General features: G+C 33.7%; 1 protein-coding gene across 2 annotated transcripts in view; it reads right to left on the reverse strand.

The window, feature by feature from the left end:
* Positions 1-13,667: 13,667 nt before the first annotated feature.
* The window catches only part of Brwd3 (bromodomain and WD repeat domain containing 3), a 182,893-nt gene continuing 171,581 nt past the window's right edge, over positions 13,668-24,979 (reverse strand). The window contains exons 36-41 of one of the 2 annotated variants that reach the window (XM_063246133.1): positions 24,895-24,969; positions 23,292-23,444; positions 22,278-22,441; positions 21,822-21,919; positions 21,256-21,414; positions 13,668-20,903 (exon numbers count right to left, since the gene is read on the reverse strand). In XM_063246133.1, the coding sequence (XP_063102203.1) occupies positions 20,149-20,903; positions 21,256-21,414; positions 21,822-21,919; positions 22,278-22,441; positions 23,292-23,444; positions 24,895-24,969 (1,404 nt within the window). In that variant the 3' untranslated portion in view covers positions 13,668-20,148. The remainder of the gene's footprint in view (positions 20,904-21,255; positions 21,415-21,821; positions 21,920-22,277; positions 22,442-23,291; positions 23,445-24,894; positions 24,970-24,979) is intronic. The other variant, XM_063246134.1, reaches the window with a different exon arrangement.

Consider the following 24,979-nt stretch of genomic DNA (forward strand, 5'->3'; position numbering starts at 1 on the left):
ATGGAGTTTTAAGGATTTTTTGTCATTGATTTATAATTCTAATGCACTATGTCCTAACAATATCTGTGGGATAAGTTTAGTTCCTTTGCATTCCCTTAAGCTTGTTCTATGAGTATGTGATCTGTTTTGGAGAAAGTCCCGTGTACAGCTGAAAAGAATGTGTATTATGTTGTTGGTTGGAACATTCTGTAGATATCTATTGAGTCCAATTGCTCTGAGATTTGGTTAAGCTCTGATATTTGTTGATATTTTGTCTAATTGACTATTTATGACAGTGGAGTACTGAGTTCCCCTGTTAAAATTCTATTAGTGGTTATTTGTTTTTTTTTCAAATTCACTAGCATTTTATATAGTTGTATGTATTAGTATTTGGTGCATAAGCATTTATGATTGTTAACTTTTCCTCTTCATTTATTACCTAAAGAATTATACAGTGAACTTCATTGTCTTTTCTGATCAGTATTGGCTTGACATTCATTTTGTTTCAAATGGATTAGGTACTCTTGCATTTTTCTGGTTTCTGTCACATGGAGTGTGGTTTTCCTTTGATTTTCATTCTATGAATTTCTTTTTGGGATAAATATGTTTCTTCTATGTGGCATATTCTTGGGCATTGTGTCTTGACCCATTTTTTCAACTTTTTATTTGGATTAGTGAATTGAGAGTCTTCACATTGATGGTTATAACTAATATCTATTGACTTACCTTTGTAATATTATTTCTTTATTGTTGGTCCCTTTCTTTGTCCTTTATTTAATTATTTGCTTTTCATGCTGGGTTCATCCTATTGGGATTCATGCAAATTTTGTCTTTGTTGATTTTTTCCAGAATATCCTTCAGAAATTTTGGAATGCTACTGGTTTGGTGGTCGTGAATTTCTTCAGGTGTTCTTTATCATGTAAGTATCTTATTTCTCCATCTATTTTGGAAGATGACATTGTGAAATAAATCAATCTGGGTTGGAGGTGGTTGTTTTCTTTTAGGGCTTGAAATATTTCACATCAAGCTCTCATGACTTGTTTTAAGAAGTTTCTCACTTTATAGTGAAAGCTGTGTTTCTGCTGGGCTAGTTCTAGATGCTTCATTTATCCATATATCAAATTCTTTCCTATGCTTGGGAAATTTTCTATCATTATTTCTGGGAAGAGTTTTATTATATGCTTGTTCTATCCTCTCAGTTTTGATTAATTCCAATGAATCTCATTCTTCTGTGCATTGTCTAGCAGCTGTTGGATTGACTTTTCATGTCTAAATGCTATTTTTAAGAAGTCTTTCATTTGATGGCTCCTAACCACAAAACTGTCTTCTAGGACTGACACTCAGTTTTCAAATTGGTTAGTTCTACTGCATATATTTTCAATAGAATTTTTCATCCCCTGCATATCAGTTTGAATGTGTTTCATGGAACCAATTCTTTACTATTGTGGCCATTCATGGTTTACAACACTTTCCTAAATTCTTCTATTTTTTAAACATTTCTTTCAACTGTAGTTTCACCAAGTATGTCCTTCATTATGGTCATCATCCCTTTAGTTATCTCTTTTATTTTTCTCTAGATTTGAATGAAATGATTTGTTTTTTAATCCCAGGGCCTAAGATGCTGAAAAATTAAAATAATTGATTAAAAGATAATTAACAAAAAGTTATTTAAAAAGATAGTTATTAGCAATATTGTCATTCTGTACTGAGCTCATTACTCTAGTAACCAAGCACCAACCACATAATTATAAATTAACTGACCACATCGTTCTGCTGTTCTGTAATGCATCATCCCCCCCTTAGTGACCTGTGTGCTATGTCAACTTTTATTCCCCTTGTAAGAGACAAATGATGCTGTGTCAACCATTTTTCCCTTTATGAGAGACAAATGTTCCTGGAATTGGCAGACCAAGGACTATGAATTGGCTAACCACCCACTGTAAAATGCCTCTTACCTCAAGCAAAGAGGAACAAAGGCCCACCTTATTTCTGTTTCTCATCACTATGTACTTAATGATCAATGAGCTAATTATAAATGAACTATAAAAATCAGTCGAAACTCTAACTCAGTTGCACAGCTTTGCAAATTCCATCTGCACTGTGTCGCTGGGCCAGCTAAAATAAAAGCACTTCTTCCTAAAAATGACGTCATTCTGCCCCATCTTTTCCATCTCAGGAGTTTTGCCCCATTTTTCATCTCAGAGCCTTTTTGGGGAAGTACAACATCAATCATCTTTGCTAATTCTGTTACCATATCAGAAAGTTTAACTGGGTGGCTTTTGATTTCTTGTACCTAAATGACCCCTTGACTTTTCTTGGGTGAGCTGGATGTCTTGTGTTTCATCTTGTTTTTGTGTCTTCTCATTTCCTATTTTTAAAATTTGTTTTCTGCTTTGATGCTTGTAAATTGCTCACGGTAGGTAGCTTCATTATTAGTATTGAGATCTTATGAAATGATTACTTTTCAGAGATATATTCTAGGTATTGCTGGCTTTTTGGTTTTTGAGTGTGTTTCAAGGTCCCACCTCTTCAATTTATTAGTGAAAGGAAGCTGCTATTTGGCCTACCAGCCAATTTTTGCTACTAGACTATTACATGGCTTATGACCTTCAATCTCAGTACAAGGAAGAACAACTGATCACAACAACAATGTCACTTTGGCTAAAGTAGTACAATTACTAAAAACAATAGCATCAATCACAGTCTAGCAAATGACAAACTGTGGTAATAGTTTGCTCCCATTAAACATGGGTACAAAATTTACAGGTATATAAGAAAACCTAAGGCAAAACAGAAAATTATATGGAGTAAAATATAAACTCAATTGAGAAATTTTACTCTCAGGGAAAAAAATTAAAGGGATAAAGAAAGAATGAGACAAATAAGAGAAGAGAAGGAAATTAGAAGCAAGGCAAAGGGTGAAGTAATATTCCTCAAGATTTGAGAATACAATGAAGATTGGAGGGAAAGAAGGACAAAAAAAAATCACAAGGAAAATAAAACGATTCTAAAAACAATGTGCACACTCATCAAAAAACTAAAACGAATGTTACAGCCTCTGTGTACACACCCCTTCAAAGCCTCATGCAGTCATACATGGGGTCCTTCAGAGGTGGGTGGATCAACAGTGTGTGACACTGGGATTGATTCAAGATAGATACTAAGATTAAGGGCTCGGGGATTAAGGGTGTGAGTGCTACTTTCCCTAAGGGTAGGTAGTTTAGATAACACATAGGGACAAAAAGAGGCTTAGCTTATTGCTTGCTTGCTTTGTCTTCCACCTCCCATGAACTGTTTCTCCTCTTCCATTTCCCTCTGCCATGTCACCTTGGAGCCAGGCAACTATGCAGTGAAAGCTCTATAAAATGTGAGCTAAAATTGTTCCTCCCTTAAATCGTGAGTGTTGGGTATTTCATCTCAACAATGAGAAAAGTAATTAAGACAGAATTTAACACCAGAAAAATGGTGTCATTGTTGGGACTATATATAACCATGTGGTTCAAAACCTTTGGAACTTGTGGGAAGAATTTGGAAAAGTTTGGAGATCCCAAAGCATCACTGGAAGCTTGAGGCTATACCCCCGATGGGAGATTCTGGTCATAGCTCAGAAGACTAGGATTCTGATAGAAATAATGCTGGTAAAAACGAGGCTTGGAAGATTTCTTTGGGAATATAGATTGCATTGGCTGTCAAGTTCCAGATCATGCATTTTATAGCTTACATTTTCTCATGCCCAGTGACTTTGCCAGACATAAAGTTTAAGGGTGGTGGACTAATTATTCTTGCAGAAGAAATCTCAAGGCAGACTGATATTGAGGCCATGGATTTGCTGCCATTGGGGGAGGTTAGCCAGGCTTATGTTGAAAATCAAGAGCAGAGTGCAGTAGAATGATTTAAAATGTTTTGAGCTTTATCAGAATGGAAGCTCATGTAAAAGTATGGACTGCAAAGATAGAGCAAAGGAGAAATTGGTTACTTAAAAGACTAACAAGATGTGGGCTTGGGATATAGCTCAGTTGTATAAGTCCCTGCCTGGCAAGTGCAAGGCCCCATGTATGATTCCTGATACCAAAAGAAAACAAAAAGAATAGCAAGACAAAGCCAAGTATTTCAGAAGAGGACAACAAAAAATAGGCTTGAGGACATCACAAGAAACAGCAAGACTCCACCCTTCGCAGCTTCAAAGTTGCATCATGTTTCAGAATGACAGCAACCAAAAGAAATTGTTTCTTGGGTTTAGGTTCACAAGCACTAGATTCTTACAACCAAGGGAGAAGGAAGCCTGGGTATTATTCCTGCTGGCAGCAGACATTAGCATCACCTACATGGTGCTGACTTTAGGTCCATGCATAATGCAAGAGTTATGAGGTCATGAAGACTTCCACAAAGATTTCAGAAGGAGGTCTTGGAGGTGAGGTAGTATGCTGCTGTGAGGGCAGTGTGTGAAACAGAGTGTGAATTCAAAGGTGCAATGGAGATTCCAGAAGTTAGAAGCCAGGAAAGTGGATTTTCATAGGAAAACTGCAAGCACATAACCACGTTGGCCAAAAAGAGAAGCCATGGGAGCTACAACCACCAGAAGTGCTGTAGGGGTGGAGCCAGCCAAGTCCATTGAAGTTCATCACTTGCCACAAATTGCTGGAAATGTTGGATATGGATCTACAGGACTTAATGTTTTCCCTCCTGAATTATGGACATGCTTTTTTACCATTTCTTTCTAACTCCTTCTTTGAATCATTTGGAATGGAAATGTCTATCTTGTGCCATTGATTGTTGAGAGTGTTTAACTTGTTTTTTATTTGTACAGAGGCTCACAATTAGGAGTTTGCCTTAAGTCTTAGAGAAAACTTTTGACTGGCTTTTCAGCAGTGCTGAAACTATTAGGACTTTAGCAACTCTTGTAGATAGACTAAATATGTTTTGCATAAAGGGATATGCATGAGTCTTTGCAAGAACAGGGGCAGAATGTTATGTCTTGTGTCTAGATGTCTGCCAAAAGCTCATTGTGGTCATAGGTGGGGCATTTCAGAGGTGGATGGATTGAACTGTGTGGTGCTGGGATTGATTCATGGTGCAATGCTAGGATTAAGGGTTCTAGGATAGTGAGTGCTACCTGCATTGGATATGATGAGACAGCAAGAGGTTTCTCTTCTTGCTTGCTTGCTTTCGCTGTCTTCTGCCTGCCATGAACTCTTTTTCCTATGTTTTGACTCTCTGCCATATCACCCTTTCCCTTGATGCCAGACAACTATGAACTGAAACCTCTACAAATCAGCTAAAATAAATCTTTCCTTCCTTAACTCATGATTGTTGGGTATTTTATCTTAGCAACAAGAAAAGCAACTAAGCCAAAAAACAATCAAGGAAAAAAGATAAAAGCAAAGAGAAGGGGAAAAAAAGACATATTTCTCTATGACTTCAAGCTGTTATCTTCTGGAGTCTACAGTTTTGTGTGTAATGTTGAATTCTGGGTGTGTCTCTGATGACACTGGTAGACAAAGGAGGCACACAGAATCCTAATCTATGCTGGATGACCCCAGTTAGTCAGCAGTAGGATTAGGGTGGGTGCTGGATAATCACAGCAAGCCTGCAGTAGGAATGGGGGATAGTGCTGGTTCTGGTGCTTTAAATTTATCAAAATTTAAGCATAATCTTAGCCTGTGGTTGTGGGATTGGGAACTTAGTTGTTCAGCCTACAACACATGGATGTCTCATGGCAACCTGGCCTGGGATGAACTGATCCTTGATATCTACCATTGTTGTGCATCCCTGGTCCCTGGGAACCCTGGGAGAAAGCCATCTCAGTGCTGCTCCCAGTCCCACGTTCTGTTGGCCCCTCTCTAAAATGGCATCTGGCCAATAACTCTCTCTGGTGGATGATTGGACTAGAGGTACTCAACAGTTGTTGGAGTTCACAGTATCCAGTGTGCCATTTCACTGGTGTGTTTCTCCTCTATAGATATGAGCATCCTATTTTATGCTTCAAGCCAGAAGTCTGGACAAAATGCATTTTGTCACTTCCTTTTCCTGCACTGATGTCTGTCTCTTCACTTTCTTTGGTAGGCTCCAACTTTTCCTTTAGATTCTTCCTGGGTCCCAGGTCCTTCTTTTCTTTCCCAAGTTGTTACACTCCAGTGTCTGGATTCAAATCTCAGAGAAGTTGATTTGTTATTTACTGCTTGCTCTGCCATCTTCTTGTAAGTCCTACTATTTTTGATTCTAATTTCACTCCATGTGGCAGTAGTTGAATACAGTTTGTATGACTCTGAACTTGAAATTTAGCTTTAAAATCTATCACAACTTGTGTTATTACCTTGCATATAATGTACTGCAGAGGATATGTGTACCTGACAAGAATGTATATTGTTTTTATTGGGTGGCGTGCTCTGTTAAGTCTATTTGGAGTATTAAATTTTTGAAAGCCTGCAGAGCTTAACTTTATTGGTTCTCTTCCTATTTATTCTATGGCTGAAATTGAGACACTGAATCCCTTAATATTATTGCTGAAATTTTTCTCTCTTCAACTGCTATCTTTTGTTCCATGTATTGCAGCCCTCTCTTGTCAAATGGGTGTATTTTTATACTTGCATTATTTCCCTGGGAATAGATCCTTTTATTAATATAAAACAGAACTCCTTATCTCTAATAACATTTTTTATCTTAAAATCTGTTTTCTTTATAATACCCTTTCTACTACTTTTATGGTTTTGTTTTCCATAGTGTGAAGTGTGATAAAAATATTCAAATTTTCTTTGATATTTAATATTACAATAAAGACTAACCCGCCTTGCTTCAAAAACACATCCCATTATCTTTTCTATTTTCTAAGGCAGTTGTGAAAGTCCTTTCACTGTGTGTCTTCAGTTGTGCTATCCTGGCTACCTATTGGCCCCAGCCTGGCTTAAGATGTTCATATTTCATGGTCATTTCTGAGTTGAGGAAGACCAAAAATTGCAAAGTTCCAGGACTGATGAATAAGGTGAATGTGAACAGACCATTTTTACAAGAATCTTTAAGCTATGTGGCACCAGTATGAGTATTTGTTTTAAAAAAATAACACCTTACAAAGGAAAGAACCAGGACTTCCAGATCTGCTTCACAAAGGGCCAAGAATGGTGGATGTCAGAAGCAAGTGTAAATAATTGAAGGGTTAATAACAATGTATCTTCTACTGTAATAATTTTTGTATGGTAGCATTCCTTGCATATTTAGATTACACCATATCTTTTCTTTTTACTTTTCACTGATTTGTATCATTGAATCTGAAATGTTTCTTTAGCACAGTTGAAGTTTTAAAGCTCTATTTTGGCACCTGCCTCTTGATTTTATTATTAAACCTACTTACATTTGATACCTATATAGGTTTTCTTCTTTCTGACATTTTTGTATTCATTTCCCATATCTTACAGCCTATTTTGCTGGAAACTGACTTTATATTGTAACAAATCGGTATATTGACATCCTCTACCTCTAGGGTTTGATACTGTTTCCTTGTTTATATGTTATGTTTAGATGAGTTATTTTGTCGATTTCATTTTCTAGTTGTTAATGAACTATTTTTTTTTTTTTTTTTTTGCTCCTTGGAGTCTCAATATCTGTTATCCTTAGTCAACCTGGGAGATCAATGGTCTGGGTAGGGAACTCTTTCAGTTTCTTTGACTATACCAGCTATTATGATCCACTAGTTACAAACATACATTATTCAAATTCTGGATATTAAAGATTATTTTGTAGGGGCTGGGGATTTAGCTCAGAGGCATAAGTGCCTACCTGGCAAGTGCAAGGTCCTGAGTTCAATCCCCAGTACCACACATACACAAAAAAGATAATTTTGGGGTTTTTAGTTTTCATGGTATTGGAGAACAAATTCAGAGCCTCACACAAGTCAAGTGCTCTACCACTGGGCTATATAAGGAATAGGTTTGTTTTTCGTTTGTTCTGAACGTAGGAGAGCTCCTCTCAACTGTCATATTTGCTGATTTTCCTCTGCAAACTAGTCTGTACATATTTAGTCTCTAGCTTCAATTTCCTCTTTTCTCAGTTTTCACTGTTAACACTTGTAAGCAGGTTGGGAAATGAAATTAGGTCCTTTGAGATTAAAAATGGTTTAATAGACCACTTCTTCTGGACAAAATCTCTGAACTAGGGTTCTAGAGTTGGTGATGTGGACAATGGCAAAAGTTTCTCCCAGCGAAACCAACTCTAGAGGAGATTCTAGTGGGAGCAGGGCAGCAGCCTAAGGTCTTCTAGCATGGAAGCTGTGACAAGGATAATAAAGATGTTACATCTGAGCCTGCAGTATTAGGGCAATAGTTCTAATCCCTGAGTTGGGGATGGGAAGACAGAGGTAACATCTGTCAACTTCAATCACTGGAACTTAGCTTCAGCATTAATAGGGGCTGAGGAATGAGGTATATTGATGTTTTCCAACCAGGAAGAAAGGAGAGGGAGAGGGGGCTCTCTATTGTCTGTTGCAACAGTCTCAAGTGGGAACCAAAAGGAGACAGAAATCTTGGTTCAAGTATGTGTTTCTCCCTCTCCATCCCTTCCTCTTCTCTCCCCTACCCCTATCTTTTGGAGTGATACCAAGGATGGAGTCTAAGGCCTTTGCAGTGAGCTATATCCCAGCCTTTATTTTAAGGCAGGTCCTCACCAAGTTTTCTGAGCTGGACTCAAACTTACGAGCCTGTTGCTTTAGCTTCCCAGAGTGCTAGGATTACAGGAATGTGCTATCACCTTCATGAATGTTCATAGATTTTTTTGAATAGATGTTATCAAGCTTACTTTTAGGACCACTTCTAGAGGCTTAAAGTGGCTTTAAAAGATAGCTTAACTGAGGAACAAGTTATTGAAACTCCTGACATGCCATTAGTTTAACTTTCCAATTACATTTTACACTTTCTAAACTACATTTAGTAACTTTCCTTGTAAGAACTGAAGCCTCCTAAAGCAACTCATAAGCGTTGGTCTAAGTAAAATTAACCAGTAGGACACAGGTTTAAGAAAGTGGACTCTTCAACACAAGTATATTTTGGAGATTTGAAAGACAAATAGAGACTAAAATTTGGAAGGTCCTTAGAAGTCATCTAATGTTCAACTTCAGTGTGGTACAGTTAAGGCAACAGAAATCAAGGAAAACAAGGGATTCAGCCAAAGCCACAGAAAACTTTACAGATCTAGAACTAAAACTAGTCTAACAGAATGGTACATATAATAATTAAATGCACAGGCTTTGGGAAGAGATCTGAGTGTAAATCTTGCCACTTATTAGCAGTATGACCATTGGCTAATGTTCTTTGCTTTCCTACACCATAGATTGGTCATCTGTGAAATGGGGTTAACAATACCTGCCCAAGACATTTGAGAGCTCAAGAAACATAATTACCAACACAATAATTCTGACACTAAGATACCACTATCAACACTAATTATTTCTGTAACTTCTCCACATCCATCTCATATAACAAAAACAAACTCAAGAATTCCCCTAAACTTGTTTCAATGTTCTGGATCTGAGGCTGCTGTATTTAAAGGTATTTACATACAAACACTGCATATTCAGGATTTCCATTCCACATTAATCCTCAAGAACCTATTCCATCTCTTCTATAATTAAGATGGATCTAGAAAGATACAAAGTTTCTCTTAGCTTCTCTTTCTTTTTTACCCCTCATCAAAACTGAAGTACTTGACCACAGATCCCTACGTCCACTAGACATGTTTTTGAATATGCAGAACATGCTACAGAAACATAGCTAATGAAAGCATCAAGCTCTAACGTTGTGTTCTCCTAATTCAAGCAACAAGTAGGTATAACCTGGTAGCCACATCTGTTGTGCTCTATTTTACAACTTAAAATAAATCAAAATTGACTGCTGGAAATTAGGTAGTGATCTCAGAAAAGATTAATACACTCTATATTTGATTCCATTTCAACTTTGTTTTTTCAGTCACCTTTGCTGAAAAGAGAACTAAATAATCTATCTGCTAAAAATGTAATTCATTCTTTGGATGATTATTGGAAGTTTTTTTTTAGGAGATGAGAAAATGTATTGTGAAATACGAGATCAATGAAAATGTCATTATCATGAACTAAATAATACATAAGCAGATCTAATGGCTTTCAAACTCCATTGCAAAATTTCAGTTCTTTGAATATGATAAATTCAACAAACACAAGCCCTTAATTACTTGAAAATTTCTCCCATATAATCATATATCTTATGACAGAATTGTTGTAAAATTCAAATCAGCAGTTCAGATTCACCTTACTGTACATATAGGCCTACTCAAACACTTACCAAACACTACCACTATCACATTTATTAATTAGAAAAAAATTGATTTCATTAAAATGACTCCAAAGGATGGGTATAAAAAAGTTGAGACAGGAAATACTTTTTGAAATGATCTTTGGCTTGAACACTTTGAATATGGAACTTTTTTTCTTTAAATGAGAGTACAGTGACATTAAATGAGTAAAATTCAGAGGTATCTCAAAGAATATATACATATGTGTATATATGTTCATATATTTATACACATGACATATGTAAATTTTTTACCTCATAACAAGTTATACTAAATTAATCAGGAACCTTACTACATTTTCTGAGAATTGTATGTGAAACTCTTTTGAACTCAGATTGAAAGAAGTCTTAGGTTTTGCACTGGCAAGGGTACACAGGAATATGAAAATGGCAATAACTGATACATTATGAATAACAAATCATAAAGCACACTTGTATGGGTTATCAGTGGAATTAATTTTCACAAGAGTAAGAACTCTTATTTTAGTTGGGTTTTTATCCTTATGCAAGTTCATACATTTTAAGAAATTCATTTATTTTTCTACTTCGAATTCTAGCATTTTAAAAAATTTAGGCTCTAACACCCACTTCCCAAAAGTAGTAAGCGGCTTAGACATTTATGCCTTTAAGTCTTCTGAGTCAGAAACCAATGGAACTGTGATCTTAAGAATGCATGTGTACAACTTAAAAGAGTCTCCACAGAAACTGAGGAGGAAAATGGAACCAAACATTAACCCATCATTTAGACATAAAAGGTAAGACCAGAAACCTGGTAGTTGTTATCCTACATAAATCAAGGCTTTCCTATTTACCAACTGTATGGCTTTCAGCAAATCACTTGATTTAAGTGAAACTCATTCTCATGTGAGAAATGGAGTCAACGGTGTCATACCAGTGTTTGAGACTGAAAGATGAACTTTGTAAATTAACAGGCTTTTTATATCTGAAAGTGTGATTTAGTGCCAGTGTGTTTTGTTTGTTTCTTGGATGATTTTCCTGTTAATCTGTATTTAGCGCAATTAACTTGATAAGGATTTATAAAATAAATGAATAAGATGCTGGCAATATAGTTTTGTAAAAGGAGTGGAACGGAAGGAAAAAAAAAACATGATATGTACATGTACGAACTCCCCACATGAATATAATCCTTATGTAGAACATGAACTGAAAGCATCATACCACAGTGATATATGTGCACCTATGTTTATAGCAGCACAATTTGTAATCGCCAGATCTTGGAAACAACCCAAGTGTCCATCAACTGAGGAATGGATAAAAAAGTTGTGGTATTTCTATACAATGGAGTATTATTCAGCTATAAAGAAGGATCACACTGAGATATTTATCAATAAATGGGCGCAGCTTGAGACCATACTCATAAGTGAAATAAATCAATCTCGCATGTGTGAATACCGAATAGTTTCCCTAATGTAAGTAATGATTCAAATATATAAAAATATGTGGTAATCATGATTCCCCATTAGGTGGCCTTGGAGCCTTATAAAGTTTTCACTCATTAATTAGAAAGGCTTTATTCTGGGCTTCTTGATTTGAAAATATTTGAAGCTAGAGTATATGAAGTTTTATCCAAATATTTCAAGGAAAAAGACACTATGGTAACTACTATTAAGTCAGGTTATATGGTGGTGAAGTACTAGGTTGTTGAAACAGTCATGCTGTGACCTCTATTGTTATATTGTTATGTCCTGTTTTATCTCAATCTCCCCCTTATTGTTTTAAAAAAATTATTTAGTCATTTCTTATGTTTGTCTTAATTAAAGAAAAAATTCAAAAAATTAGGATATATAAATAGTAACTCTTTTTGATTTCCTATTAACTTGTTTTGAAGTCCTGTAGTACTCCCACGATCCTGTTTTGACTGATTAGACTCTGTTCCATTCTATATGGTAGTATCAAGTTTGAAGACATAGGCAACTACTTTGAAGACAATAAGATTCACTAAGATACCAATTCTGGTTTGACTATTGTCTTCTTTGGAAGTCCTGTAATGTTTACAATGCCTAAGTTTTATTGGTCTTGTTCTCTACTGTTTTGTCCAACTTTATAATATCTAATGAGATAGACAATTCTTTTTAAGGAAACAAGGGACAACGTTGATAACCATTGTTGATAAACTTGTACTCTGTTCTACATCATGTGCTATGTCTATCCTTGGTATTGACTGACAGCTTTGTTTTGCCATATTTGACTGTATTCTCCCCCCCCCCCAAAAAAAGTAATAAGCACTAAGGAGTAATGAAATCCAAAGTGTGTGAATTTTGTTGTAAAAAAGATAGGGAAAAAAAAAAAAGAAAAAGAGCTCTAACGGATATAACAGCAAGTGTGTTTAGGGGTGTTAAATAGCTGACTGTATCAATGTTTTTGGATCATTGAACACAGCTGTTTGCAGTCTACCTGTTTGAATGTCCACCTTGTATTCTTTGATACTGTGATTTGAGGAACTATTTTCAAGATGATAATATGTAATATACTAACAGGTGATTTCTTACTGTTATGTTTTTTTGTTTGTTTTGTTTTTTTTTTTTTGTTTTGTTTTGTTTTTTTGTAGTTCTGTATTACGTGTACCCTTACACCACTTTGGTTTGTTTTGTGTTTTTCTCTTTTTCCTCTTAAATTAAAAAAATTTTTTTTTTAAATTTTAAAATGATTATAGTACTTGACCCATAAATGTTGGATGATAAAGAAAAAACGAGTGAACAAACTTGGTAAAGAAAAGCATAGTCTCATTAATCTTCCTACTACTAATATGAAGAGGACAGATATTTAAATTAATTTGAGTCTGTAATCCCAGCACTTGAGAAGCTGAGGAAAGAGGATCATTGTAAGTTCAAGACCAACCTGGGCTACAAAGTGAGCTCAAGGCCAGCCTGAACTGTATAATGAGACCCTGTCTCAAAAATACCAGTAAATAAATAAATAAGTAGCTTGTTGAACTCAGATGGAAAAAAGTCTTCCTTTTTACACTAGCAAGGGTAACTTCTGCCAATAAAAATCTTTAATGGCAATTTCCACATAAATCTAGGAAAAGAATGTGACTTACTACTTCAGATCTCTAAAAATTTCTGCTTGAATAATTATGAGCAACGTGCTGTAAAAGGAATTAAGATGTAATTCTCTCCACAATCAATACAATAAGTATTACTGCAAATATGTACTAATAAAATTTAAACAAAACAAAATGTTGAGACTAGTGTAGCATCTCTAGTGTTGAAGATGCAGCATATTTTACTGAATTGGACAGTAAAAGTGTATCTACCATAAATCTCAATTACTTTTTTTTGCCTTAATGATTACTTTTCTTTATCATGGAAACTATTAAAAACACTTAAAATAAAAATGAATCGCCGAACTCAAAACTGAAAGTACTTGGTAATTTAGTGACTATGAGAATGTCAAGGTCATGCTATTTTCAGCTCCACAGGGTCAGACTAGACAAAATTAAACTTTATGTTTTTATATACAACATTAACTATAATTATAAATTAAGACTTATCACACTGAAGCAATTCAGAACTATCAGCACTTATCATTAATATTTTAGATGAAGAGCATCTAAAGATAACAAAACATTCCTCTTCAAATGATATATTATACAATTGGTAAGCAAATCTCATTTTAATATGATAGTTTAAGCTTTTGTAAAATACCAAAAGAGGAAAAAAGACATCTTAAGACAGTTTTACTAGCTTAAATTACTAGACAGATTATACAAAGTTGCTAAAATAAACTAACATTTGACTACAGAAATTCTAGTTAGAATTACACGACAAAAATTAATCACAGAAAAATCCCTAAGAATATTAAGTCCTATCAATTAACATTAGGAATATAAATGAAGCAATGTGAAATATTTTTTCAAATAAATTTACTAGAAACCTTATAAAATTGAAGAGTACCATAAAGATGCCGAGTAGAGAATTCAGCAATTGAAAATTTACCTGTTAATGAAAAAGATACTAGCACCAGAAGTTTTAAAGTCAATATCAAAATTAATATTATTTTACTAATAACTTTAAAATTATTTACTAGAAATTTATAGTCTCCAGGTGACAGAAACTTAACAAGGCAACTGTCAGCTGGCAACAAAGGGAAAGAAGCCTTAATATAGTGGTTTCAATTTATTTTGTTTATTTTTGGAAATTAGTTTTAAATAGTCAGTGGCATGTAATTCAGAGAAAAGGTAGACAGCACTTTTTTCTTGACCTCAACTACGAAAAAAAGATCTTGTGAATATTGCCATACTTTTGTTATAAAAAAAAATCTTCAAGTTTTCTACTCAAAAGTCCAGGGAGTGAGGTAAATACAGCAACTAAACAAAATTACCAAACATTTTATCAGAGGTTGAATATTGTGAAAAGTCTGGCTATTTTCACAACCACTGAATCTGATTCCAGAATATGAAGTGGTGTTTTTCTAAATGTGTTGATTTTTATTCTAAATCTACAAAAGAGACATACAGTACATGTGTAAAAGATGCATTCTGGTCTGCAGTCAGTTTACTTATCTTAAACCTGGTGGAATTCCTATCACTGGGAGAATAATCTGGGAACTGTATAGGCTCAGACCTAGGATGAATCAGATCCTGGCTCAAAATTCATCTACTTTACTTCTCTCCCTCCTTCAGTTATAAGGAACTAAAGTACAACTTATAGTACAGGTAAGCTTTGTAGGCAAGTTGGACATAAATATGATAGGGATTCATAGCTTAGGTGTTAAAACTAATAAATGAACAATATATTAAAATCTATTCATTTTGAAAAAGCTTTACAAAACAGTTTATTAGTGCTTTGCAGGTTGTTATGTAAGGCACCAAGCAGCCAACATTGAAAGTATTAATATTTACTACCTAAAAGTGACCCAACAAATATTTTAATGACTATACCAAAATATTCTATTATATTAAGCACCCTTATTCTCAGATTAAATAGTAATAAAAATTCTATGACAAAGAAGCAAGAAAGGAATGACCCAAGATTTATATGTTATAATGTTTAAAGTTGCATAATAGAAACCTAACTCCACTCTTTCTTTCTTCTTGTTAATTTACCTCTGGCATATGAGTTAAGGCATAAAGCAGCAAGAGTGCAATTGATTCCAAACAACTTGGAATTTTATTGTAAACATTCCATAAAGAATGGCAACAAATTAGTCCAGTTTTTTGTCTCTGAAAGTAATTACTTATAATAACTGATATCTGCCAAACAAAACATCTTTTATAAAATAAGCCAGTTAAGTTTACCTTTTTAAAATAGCTGAATTAATGGACATTTTGTCCATTTACAACATTACATCAACTATTAACTGAATGTTTTTCTACCTTAAAATTTATGGATATTAAAAAAACATATGAAACAGTCTTGTTAATACTGTGTAAGGAATTACAAAGGACAACAATGATAAGTTACAGGAAAAGAAATAAATTACTGATTGCCATCACCACAGTATTGTTTAAAGAATTAACATTTGTAGTACTGCCTACAGTGTACTTTGTGACATGTAAAAACACATTTTCCAACTGGGTTTCTAAATATTTTTATATGTGATTTTAAAAGTCAGTTACAAATGGCAATTTCAATATGTATCAACAGTTGTTTTTAAAAATAGTTTTCATGCTTTCTTAGGCCAAAGTCTCATATTCTAGAATTAAGATAAGTATAATAATAACAAATGGACATATATATAAACACATCTTAACTCTAAACTGTAGGGCCTTTCTACTGTATTCTCCCCATAATTAATCAGAAATTTCCTGTCTTGTTCATTGCAGAAAGACAAATGAGGGTAAAAGCAAGCAAGAGAGGAAAGATGAATAAACTTGAGTACTATCCATATTTCACAAAATACGGCACCATAAAAATTTTAACTTTATATTGGCTTTTAATCAAAACTTGATAAAAGTGGTATTTAAAACTTAATACAGGGACTACTAAGAGTTGAAAAGCAAAAAAAGCACCAAAATATTTCCCATAATTCTTTAAAACTAAATCTTAAAAATTATCTTAGGACATCCAATTTTCAATAAAACATTCATAAACGTCACGTAACACAAAAATGTTTGGGGTGGGATTAGCATTTAAAAGAATAGACTTTTAAATGTCAGCAGTGCCACCCCTTCCCCCAGTATTCATTTCCCAAATTAAAATGCTACTGTAATTGTTCAAAAGGCTGGACATCAAAATACACTAAAAATTATGCATTCTACAAATCATGTCTTCCAACTTTGAAGATAAGTACCAGTTGGCAAATGTGCCTAAAATGATTCCACAGATATACGTAACAAGATGTGTAATTTCTCATTATTACAAACATAAAAACTTTGGAAAAAAATGCTCCAAAACTTTTTATCAAAAAATTATAAGTGGCATTCACATTTATTTCTTTCACTCAATGTTATTGTCTTATAACAATCTATAGGATTAAAACAAACACTAAAATATAAATGGCTCAAATTTACTTTGAAATATTAGAAGGCTGAGCTAGGTATCTGAGCACACAGTTGTGCAGAATGAGATTTATGAATTTTATTCAGTTTCACTTCTGGGTGCAACAAAGTGCAGTATGGAAGCATTCTAGAATAGCGTGATCTATGGGGAGGGAAACAAAACTAAACAAATATAAAGATCAATTAAATTACAATAATAAAAGGATTCAGAAACTTGGGAAAACATGGGTGTGTTATCTAAAAGGCATTAACTCCATGGATCACCGACTAGTAAATGCATAGGCTAAGAGCTGTACAGAGACAAAGAATTGGTAGACAGTATCCTCCATATAAAATATTCTCTCTTTTTTAATGTCTGAAATAAGGTATGCCAAGTTTTAAAAAATGTTACATACATACAAATGCACACACACACACAAAAGCAAATTTAGTCATTAGGTTAGTAGGTTAGTGAATGTTTCGGAGGGGATCCTATTGCTGGACACATAGCAAGCCATAGAAGGAACTTATGTTTCAGGTTTTATAAATATATACACATGCTAAGATCTTAAAGATGGTAATTCAAACATTATTAGCATTCATAAGAAATACAGTTTAGTCACTATCCATATTTGGTATATGATCAGACTTTTACATGTGTATACTCCCATGGGTCTAAATATTATAGTGGTTTTTCTTAGCAGAATTCTTAATTCATTTCCTACTTGCTTTGCTATGGCTGAACTCAAATCTTATGTAGGTTTTAAAAAGTCTCTGGAAAATTAAAATGATACAATATTCAATGTGTATGAATTATGAAAAATTCACAGGGAATGGTGTTATAAAAAAGCAAAGTAAAAACGGGAGGTGCAGATAAAAAAAGTAAAAATACTATTTTTCAATCTTTTATATTCACACTTATCAAAATAACTTGCATGCTAACAGAAAGGTATCTGTTGTATAATGAAAACTATCCTTAACTATTATACCCTGGTGACTGCTTAAAATTCTAACTGAAATTAACATTACAGCAAAATGCTGTTCACTATTATTTTCACAGTATTTCACTACTTATAAAATATACTTAAAAATGTCTTCAGCCTTATTATTCTAACTGCCTAAATCTAGAAAATATTGACATTTGGGGAATAAATGTGATTTTAGTTTTTCAAAATAAATTATAAATAAAGTTCCAGGTAGCTAAAAACCACACAAAGGGCAATTCTTCCATTTTAAGAAGTGAGCTCTTCATAGAAGAATGTCATCAAAATATGTCACACTAAAATGATACACATATAGATATATCCAAAATTTAAGCAACTATGTCACTTTGATTAGGGTATGCCAAAGTGTACTGATTTAAGAGGAAAACAGGCAACATTTAGTCTAAATGCGCAAGAGATGAATAAGTAAAATGGTATTTTTTAGCAAAAATCTAATAGAGTTTCAAATAGGAATAATTCGAATCTATACTATGGTTTAAAATGGCAGTTGAGTTATAACCAGAAGTAGTTTTGGTTTAATGAAAAACATATAACAGAAAATATATCTTGATCTACTATCTAGTAACAGAAGTTAGTGCCATTAACAATTCTCAACAATATTTTCATAAAGCCTGAACATCATTTCTACTGCAAGTAAAAACTGCTTAAAGATGTCTGTCCAAGAATAATCCCAACCCCAAACCCTATCAAAAAAGCAAAGTTATGTGTGTACTCCTTCTTCTGCACTTACGGATTTTCAGATGAGTAAAATGATTGAAAGTATAAGACAAACACATTAACTTAACAAATATCCTGGGATAACCTAGTAAAGAAATCTGTATTATCACAATTTTTATCTAAGTGCAGTAAATTTGCTATTACAAAAAAAGACCAATATTAACCCTCTTACCTTAAAAATTTAAATATTGAACAAATTAGCAAATCTGTAATCTCAACTTTGAGGAGTAAAATTGATCTTGGACTCAAGCTCACTTACCATGTGCATTCTACTGCTGTAAACAAGACCATAAGGGTTAACAGATATTTATCACTTATAAAAGAATGATTCAAAGTATCAGTGTGCAGTGCAATAAGGTTCTTTTCTGAAAGACTACAAGAACCCTTTGGAATGATAAGAGCAAAATCTATTAAGGTTGATCCAAAATATTAGCTATCTGAAACATTTTAACTCAAAGTATATGGTCTGTTACACTTTGTTTCAAAGAAAAGCTGCATGTAACTCACTATTAAACAGTAAGTGGTAGCAGAGATACATAAGCAACAGACGAAGTCTACTTATACAACTATCTTTTATGAAAGTCTAAGGTAGAGCATGTAATACTTAGGAAAGTTTATTAAACTATTAATTTGAAAGCCAGCATAATTATTAACAACTTCTCAGCTTATAACTTATGAATATTCTTTCCCACCCAAGTTTATTCTATTTCTCTTTAGTAATGAGTAACAGCATCTATTTTCCTTAAAGTATCCAGTAGTTGTAGTTAATAGAGGTAGCTGAGCTACTATTCAAAGAAGTTACTCTTGGTGGATGAGGATTTTTCAAATGTTTAAGTCATTCTTTAAGCTCACAAGTTCTATTAATGCAGTAAAACATAATAGGAAAGAAAATGTATGCAAGAAAGTTTTGTGTTTGGCACCTTGTCTAGATTGGTATCTCAAGTATTCCCTTTTAATAAAGTTAATGCACACTTCAGGACACACTACAAAGATTTGCTACATATTTACAAGGCACCAACCCTTTCTCACCTTTAACGTGAATTAAGCAAATCAATGAAAAGCATATCAAGATCCCCCCACCCCCCAAAAAAAACTGTAGTATAAATATATACTTCAGTTCAGTACAATTCACGAAAGTTTGGCCTGGGAAGAGTAAAATAATCCAGATCGTTCTCATAATATAGAAACTGTAAACATTTAATAGCTGCCTTTAGGATTGGTGTATTGTGCAAAAGTTATTATTACTGGGTATAGGAATCAAAATGGCAAAAACAAACTATATAAAACTCTGTAAGAAGGTGCTATACTTCTGTGATACAAAAGCAAAAGAAGGATATTTCATTGAGATAAAAATGTCATGCTACTCTTAAGAAGTAGAATGCTCCTTTAACATAGTAAATCTGTAGTGCGTCTTGTGTTGTGTGTGTGTGTGTGTGCGCGTGCGCGCGCACGCATACATGCACGCAAGTGTATGGACAGAATTTCTTTCAATTTAAGGCCTAATGAGTAAGGCTTGTTTGAAACAAATGAAGTGTGGAGATCAAAGTCTTGAAACAAATATTATACTGGCATAATGGAAAAGCACCAACGTGAAAGGAAGCAGAAGTCCCCACACAACTTGCTTTGTAGATTTCCTGGTAAATTCCCTGCAGTAGAAGGCCATTGAATTTTTAAATTATTCTAAATTCATTAATTTTTAATAATTCCATCCCATGAGATGGCTAACCCTGGCTTTTTCTGTCATTTTACGCACTCTGCCTGATCTGGATGTACCAAGATTCAGAGGATCCTCAGTGGACACAAAATTGTCATTATCAGAATCATCATTATATAAAACAGTTCTCCTGCCTTGATTTCTTGTTTTAATTCGAGGCAGTCTACTAAAACGTCCTGAAAACATGGTATCAAATTCGTCATCTGTAATACGTGCTCGTTTGGCTCGGGTGGTTCCTCTAGAGGCACCTCTTCCTCCTCTCCCTCTTCCTCTTCCTCTAGCGCCACCTCCACCTCTTCCTCGACCCCCGCGTCCCCTGCCTCCTCTTCCTCTGCCTCCTCGACTCCATCTACCCCATCTTCCCCATCTGCCTCTTCCTCCAGTGCCTCTCATCTTCCAGTTTCTTTTTCCACTGGCGTGTTGTTTTCTGAGTTTTCTTTTCGGTCTTGTTTGTATGAATTTGCTATAGTCATGATCTCCATCTACATAATCTTGATCTGTCCTGGAAGTTGATTCAGAGTCAGAATCAGAACCACAAGCACTTTCTGAACTTAAACTGGATCCTAACTCTCCACTCTCTGAAGAAGATAAATGTGATTTCTCTTTCGTTTCTTTTTTCTCTTTCTCTTTTCCTCCCATGCTTTCATCTTCGTCTGAGGCACTGAGTAGTTTTCTCTTGATTCCAGACCCGGGCTCTCTGCCATCACCATTTGTAATAGGTCCATCAAGGGAGTGATCTAAATGAAAATGTATAATTTTTAAGTTAAGCTATGACTTTGACAATATGGTCATTAAGTTCAAAAGTAAAGTAAACAGCCTATCAAAAATGTTTAATGCCTCAAGATAGATAAGCCATAATCATGTATGGTATATGAGGTGAAAAAAATCTGTTTAAAAATGAAATCAAGTTTATTGGTACTTGGAAATCTGCTAATAGCCTATTCTTAACTATCTAATTCAGATTTGACAATATTAAAATTCTCATAAACTATAAGGACATATGAGTTTTTACTAATCTAATATTTTATCAGCTTTTACTCCTCTTCCATCATAAGAAAATAAAGGGCCTGTTTTACATCTACTTCCTACCTTGTTTAACTGGTAAAACTCTATTCCGAAATGATTTGGCTTTCCCTGGGTCATGAACATTTCCACTTTGGCTATATCCACTGAAGCTCGATGAAGAAAATGGTCCATCTGCTTCATCATCAAGGAGATACTGTGAAATTCCTTCAGCAGCATCTGAAACTTGAATTTTAGAAGGTTATAATGTTAAAATAATTTTACATTGCTAGAAAAGTTAAACAGGCTGCTTTTGGAACTACATCTCATTTATTTTACATTAAACAACATTTTCTAAGTCTTATGTTGGGAAATATATTATAGATAAAGGTTCTGAGGTATTATAGACATTAAAAACTCACTTAAGGAATTTTCAAACCAGGAGACTAAGATTTATCTAGTCTAACAAAGAAATCAAATCACTTGGCCTAATATCTTAACCAGGTCCATGCAAGTAGCAATCATAACTAGGAATAAAATACAAGTTTTTTTTAATCTAGATCTATTTTCTGTGCACTATAAATCATACTACCTCTTCTACAGCCTTACTATCAATATAAACTGCAATAACAACAACAAAAAGACATATTTACCAGGAGATGAGAAAGGAGAACTAGTTCTAGCATAAGACACTGAGGTATTCTGGTCACTTTTAGGTTGCAACTTCATTTGTTTCTGTTTTCCTTTTGGACTACAAGTAAAAATACATCATGATGAGCTTATTTTTCTGTAATACATTATGACAGACAGTATGATGCAAAATACTTAAACTGACCAAAATAGACATTCTTGTGTAATGTTTCAAATTCAAGTGAGATGCTGTAAACTGGTATTTTGACAAAGTAACACCCCGTTCAATAAATTAAAAACAGGTTTCATGGTAGTAAAATTCATATGAATAGTGGTTACTAACTCTTTTTAAACAGAGATAATACTTATTGGAGGAAAATATTTCTTGAAATTTTCGTAAACTATTTATAAACTTTGAGAAATAAAATAATACACAGAAAAAGATTTCAAAACAAAAACACTGAATCAGTGTAATATACCTAGGAGCTCTGCTACTAGATAATGAACTGCTGCTGCTTCTTAGACGTTTTCTGTACCGTGGCCTTCTCCTCTTCTGATTCTGGATTGCTGATTTATACTCAGAAATGATATTTTTAATGTGATTTTCAAATAAGGCAGATAATCGCAGTGTCATGCTATAGAGCTGAAAAAGTCAAAATTATAGTCTTGTTTTATCAATTACATAATATAAAATATAAGTAGAATGTGCCTTGACATAGCCACTATTCACATAAAGTGAAAAATTGTAAAAAACTTAAATCTCTACCATTAAGTCATTGATTAAATAACATAAAATACCTATAGGATGTGATCAAAGGTACTTTTTCAAAGTCGATAAATAATAAAAATGGCCTTACATATCACATTGTTTCCGTAGTGTGAAAAGCTGAAAGAAATAATATGTGTGTATCTAAGAAATAATATGTGTGTTAAGACAGTTATACTACTAATTTCTTTTACTTCATTGAAAAGAATGGTTTGTGTTAATATTGTGTGGACAATTAAATGCAGATATCTTGCACTCTGAGTAACTAAAGATAATGATATACAATGTTTTAACAATTGTTACCCTCTAATTATCATGGCTTGAAATTTACTTTTTTTCTTTAAAATAAAAAATACAGAAAACAAAGCTCTTACAATATGCCATCTCCTACTGTAAGGAATATATGAATGAACATATGGAGGTATATAGGGAATATCAAAAACTCTGGAAGTATAAACATATAATATGAACATATAATATGAAACATATAAATAAAATGATGAGGCTTTACAAGTAATTTTTGTTTTTTCTTGATACTTCTATTTCTCAAATTTTCTACAGAAAATATATGTCATTCTAATAATCCTGACTGAGGAGGACCAAACACTGTAACGATGTCAGATTTGTAGCATGTATTTCTTAGCAATTTTAAAACTGTTTAAATGAAACTGCCTGATATATAGTTACACACTTAGATAATTAAACCACTTAACATTGTTTTGCATACCCTTGATTTCTTATTAGAGGTATAAGCTTTGGAGTTGCTGAATATTTGGCGAACATCTTTACAAAATTCCAGAGGACTAACATAGTTCCCTGCTTCCAAAATTTCTTTCACAGTGCTGAAGTCCATACGAGTTTCTGTAACACCTTGATGGTCCTAGAAAGAATAATGCATTATATATAAATACTTAAACTGCAAAGAACACTAAATAATACAATGGAACTAAGATTTGCATTAAATACTGATATGAAACAAACATTAATTTCCAAACCGACAGCTACCTTCTTTCACCCCAAATCATCTTTTGGTGGTTTCTGAAAAAAGTGGGACCTGTGGGAAAGGCTTAGCCTTTACACTGTACTCAATAACCATAGCTAACTTTGAAGAGACAGAATAGAAAATCCATAGACATTGGTTTCATTTTTTTAATTGTTTTGTTTTATTTTGGCTTGTTTTGGATTTTTTTTTTTGTGACAGATATTATGTAGCTTGGGTTGGCTCCTCTAACTTATGAATTCTCTTGCCTCAGCTTTTTGAGTGCTGGGGTTACAGGTGTATGCCACCACACATGGCTTACTGGCTTCATTTCTACAGTTTATAATATTGGGTTCCATTTCTTATTTGAAGATTGATGTAAATTCCAACACCCTAGGAAACTGCATTAATGATAGAAGAAGATGAGATTATGAGGTAAGATTAAGTAACTATACTCTACAAAATAGCTACATTATTTCCAAGCATTCTAGGTACAGGGACACTCTAAAGTGTCATTAGGTGAGATTCAAAGTCAAATTGATCATGTTTGTGTCTCTATCTTGTCTTTGAATTTTAATCACTGTGACAGCTTTTTTTAAAATTTAAAGCCTATCTCATGGGTTGAGAATTTCATTTCAATTTTATTAGGGGACAGGCAAGATTACATTTTACCTTAAGTTTTTCTAGTTAAGATTTTCCTAGTGTTAATACTTTAAATACTTTCTGAAATTTATATTTATACATACTATAAGTTTTGGAATGAAAACCCTAGTCAATATTAAATTCCTCATCCTACTTAGAATCATTAAGAAGTGATACTTTCCTCAAAAGAGAAAACCAAAGAGCCAGAAAAGACCAGACAAAAAGGAATCATAAAAAGAAGAAAAATATTTCCAAAGTATGAAACAGAAAAGTTGTCCTAAATATTCTATTAAATCATAAAAAATTCAAGTGTATTTCAACACATTATGGTTTATGAAGCACTAATATTTTCATGGAGGAAAAATATTAGAATTTGTATAACATTATCAAGGCTCTAAAGATTCAGTTTACATGCTGAATGAAGTCCCCATTGGAATAAATAGTTACAATACAGACATAAACATATCACATAACTGATTTTGGCTTTGCAGTGGTAGTAGCTTCAGATTTATATAAACATTTAAATGGATGTTACAAAGAAAAATCTCATGTGGATTTAAAAAAATAAGAACCAAAAAATAGAAAAATGATTAAAAACAGATTTAGAAGGCATTTTTAACAATTATGAAAGGTTTATATACAAACATGGATATTTTAAAAGTAAAATAAAAAAACACAGTATGTTTTCTAAAAGATGATTGTGGGCTACCTCAGAAAGAGATGAATCATGTTGTCTTTCTGGAACAATGAACTGTGTGGATTCTCCCTCTTGTTCTTGATGGGTCTATTTGGGT

The sequence above is a fragment of the Cavia porcellus genome, unplaced genomic scaffold, assembly GCF_034190915.1.
Source record: "Cavia porcellus strain 051 isolate PalLab524CR breed Dunkin Hartley unplaced genomic scaffold, mCavPor4.1 scaffold_3, whole genome shotgun sequence".
Classification (NCBI taxonomy): domain Eukaryota; kingdom Metazoa; phylum Chordata; class Mammalia; order Rodentia; family Caviidae; genus Cavia; species Cavia porcellus.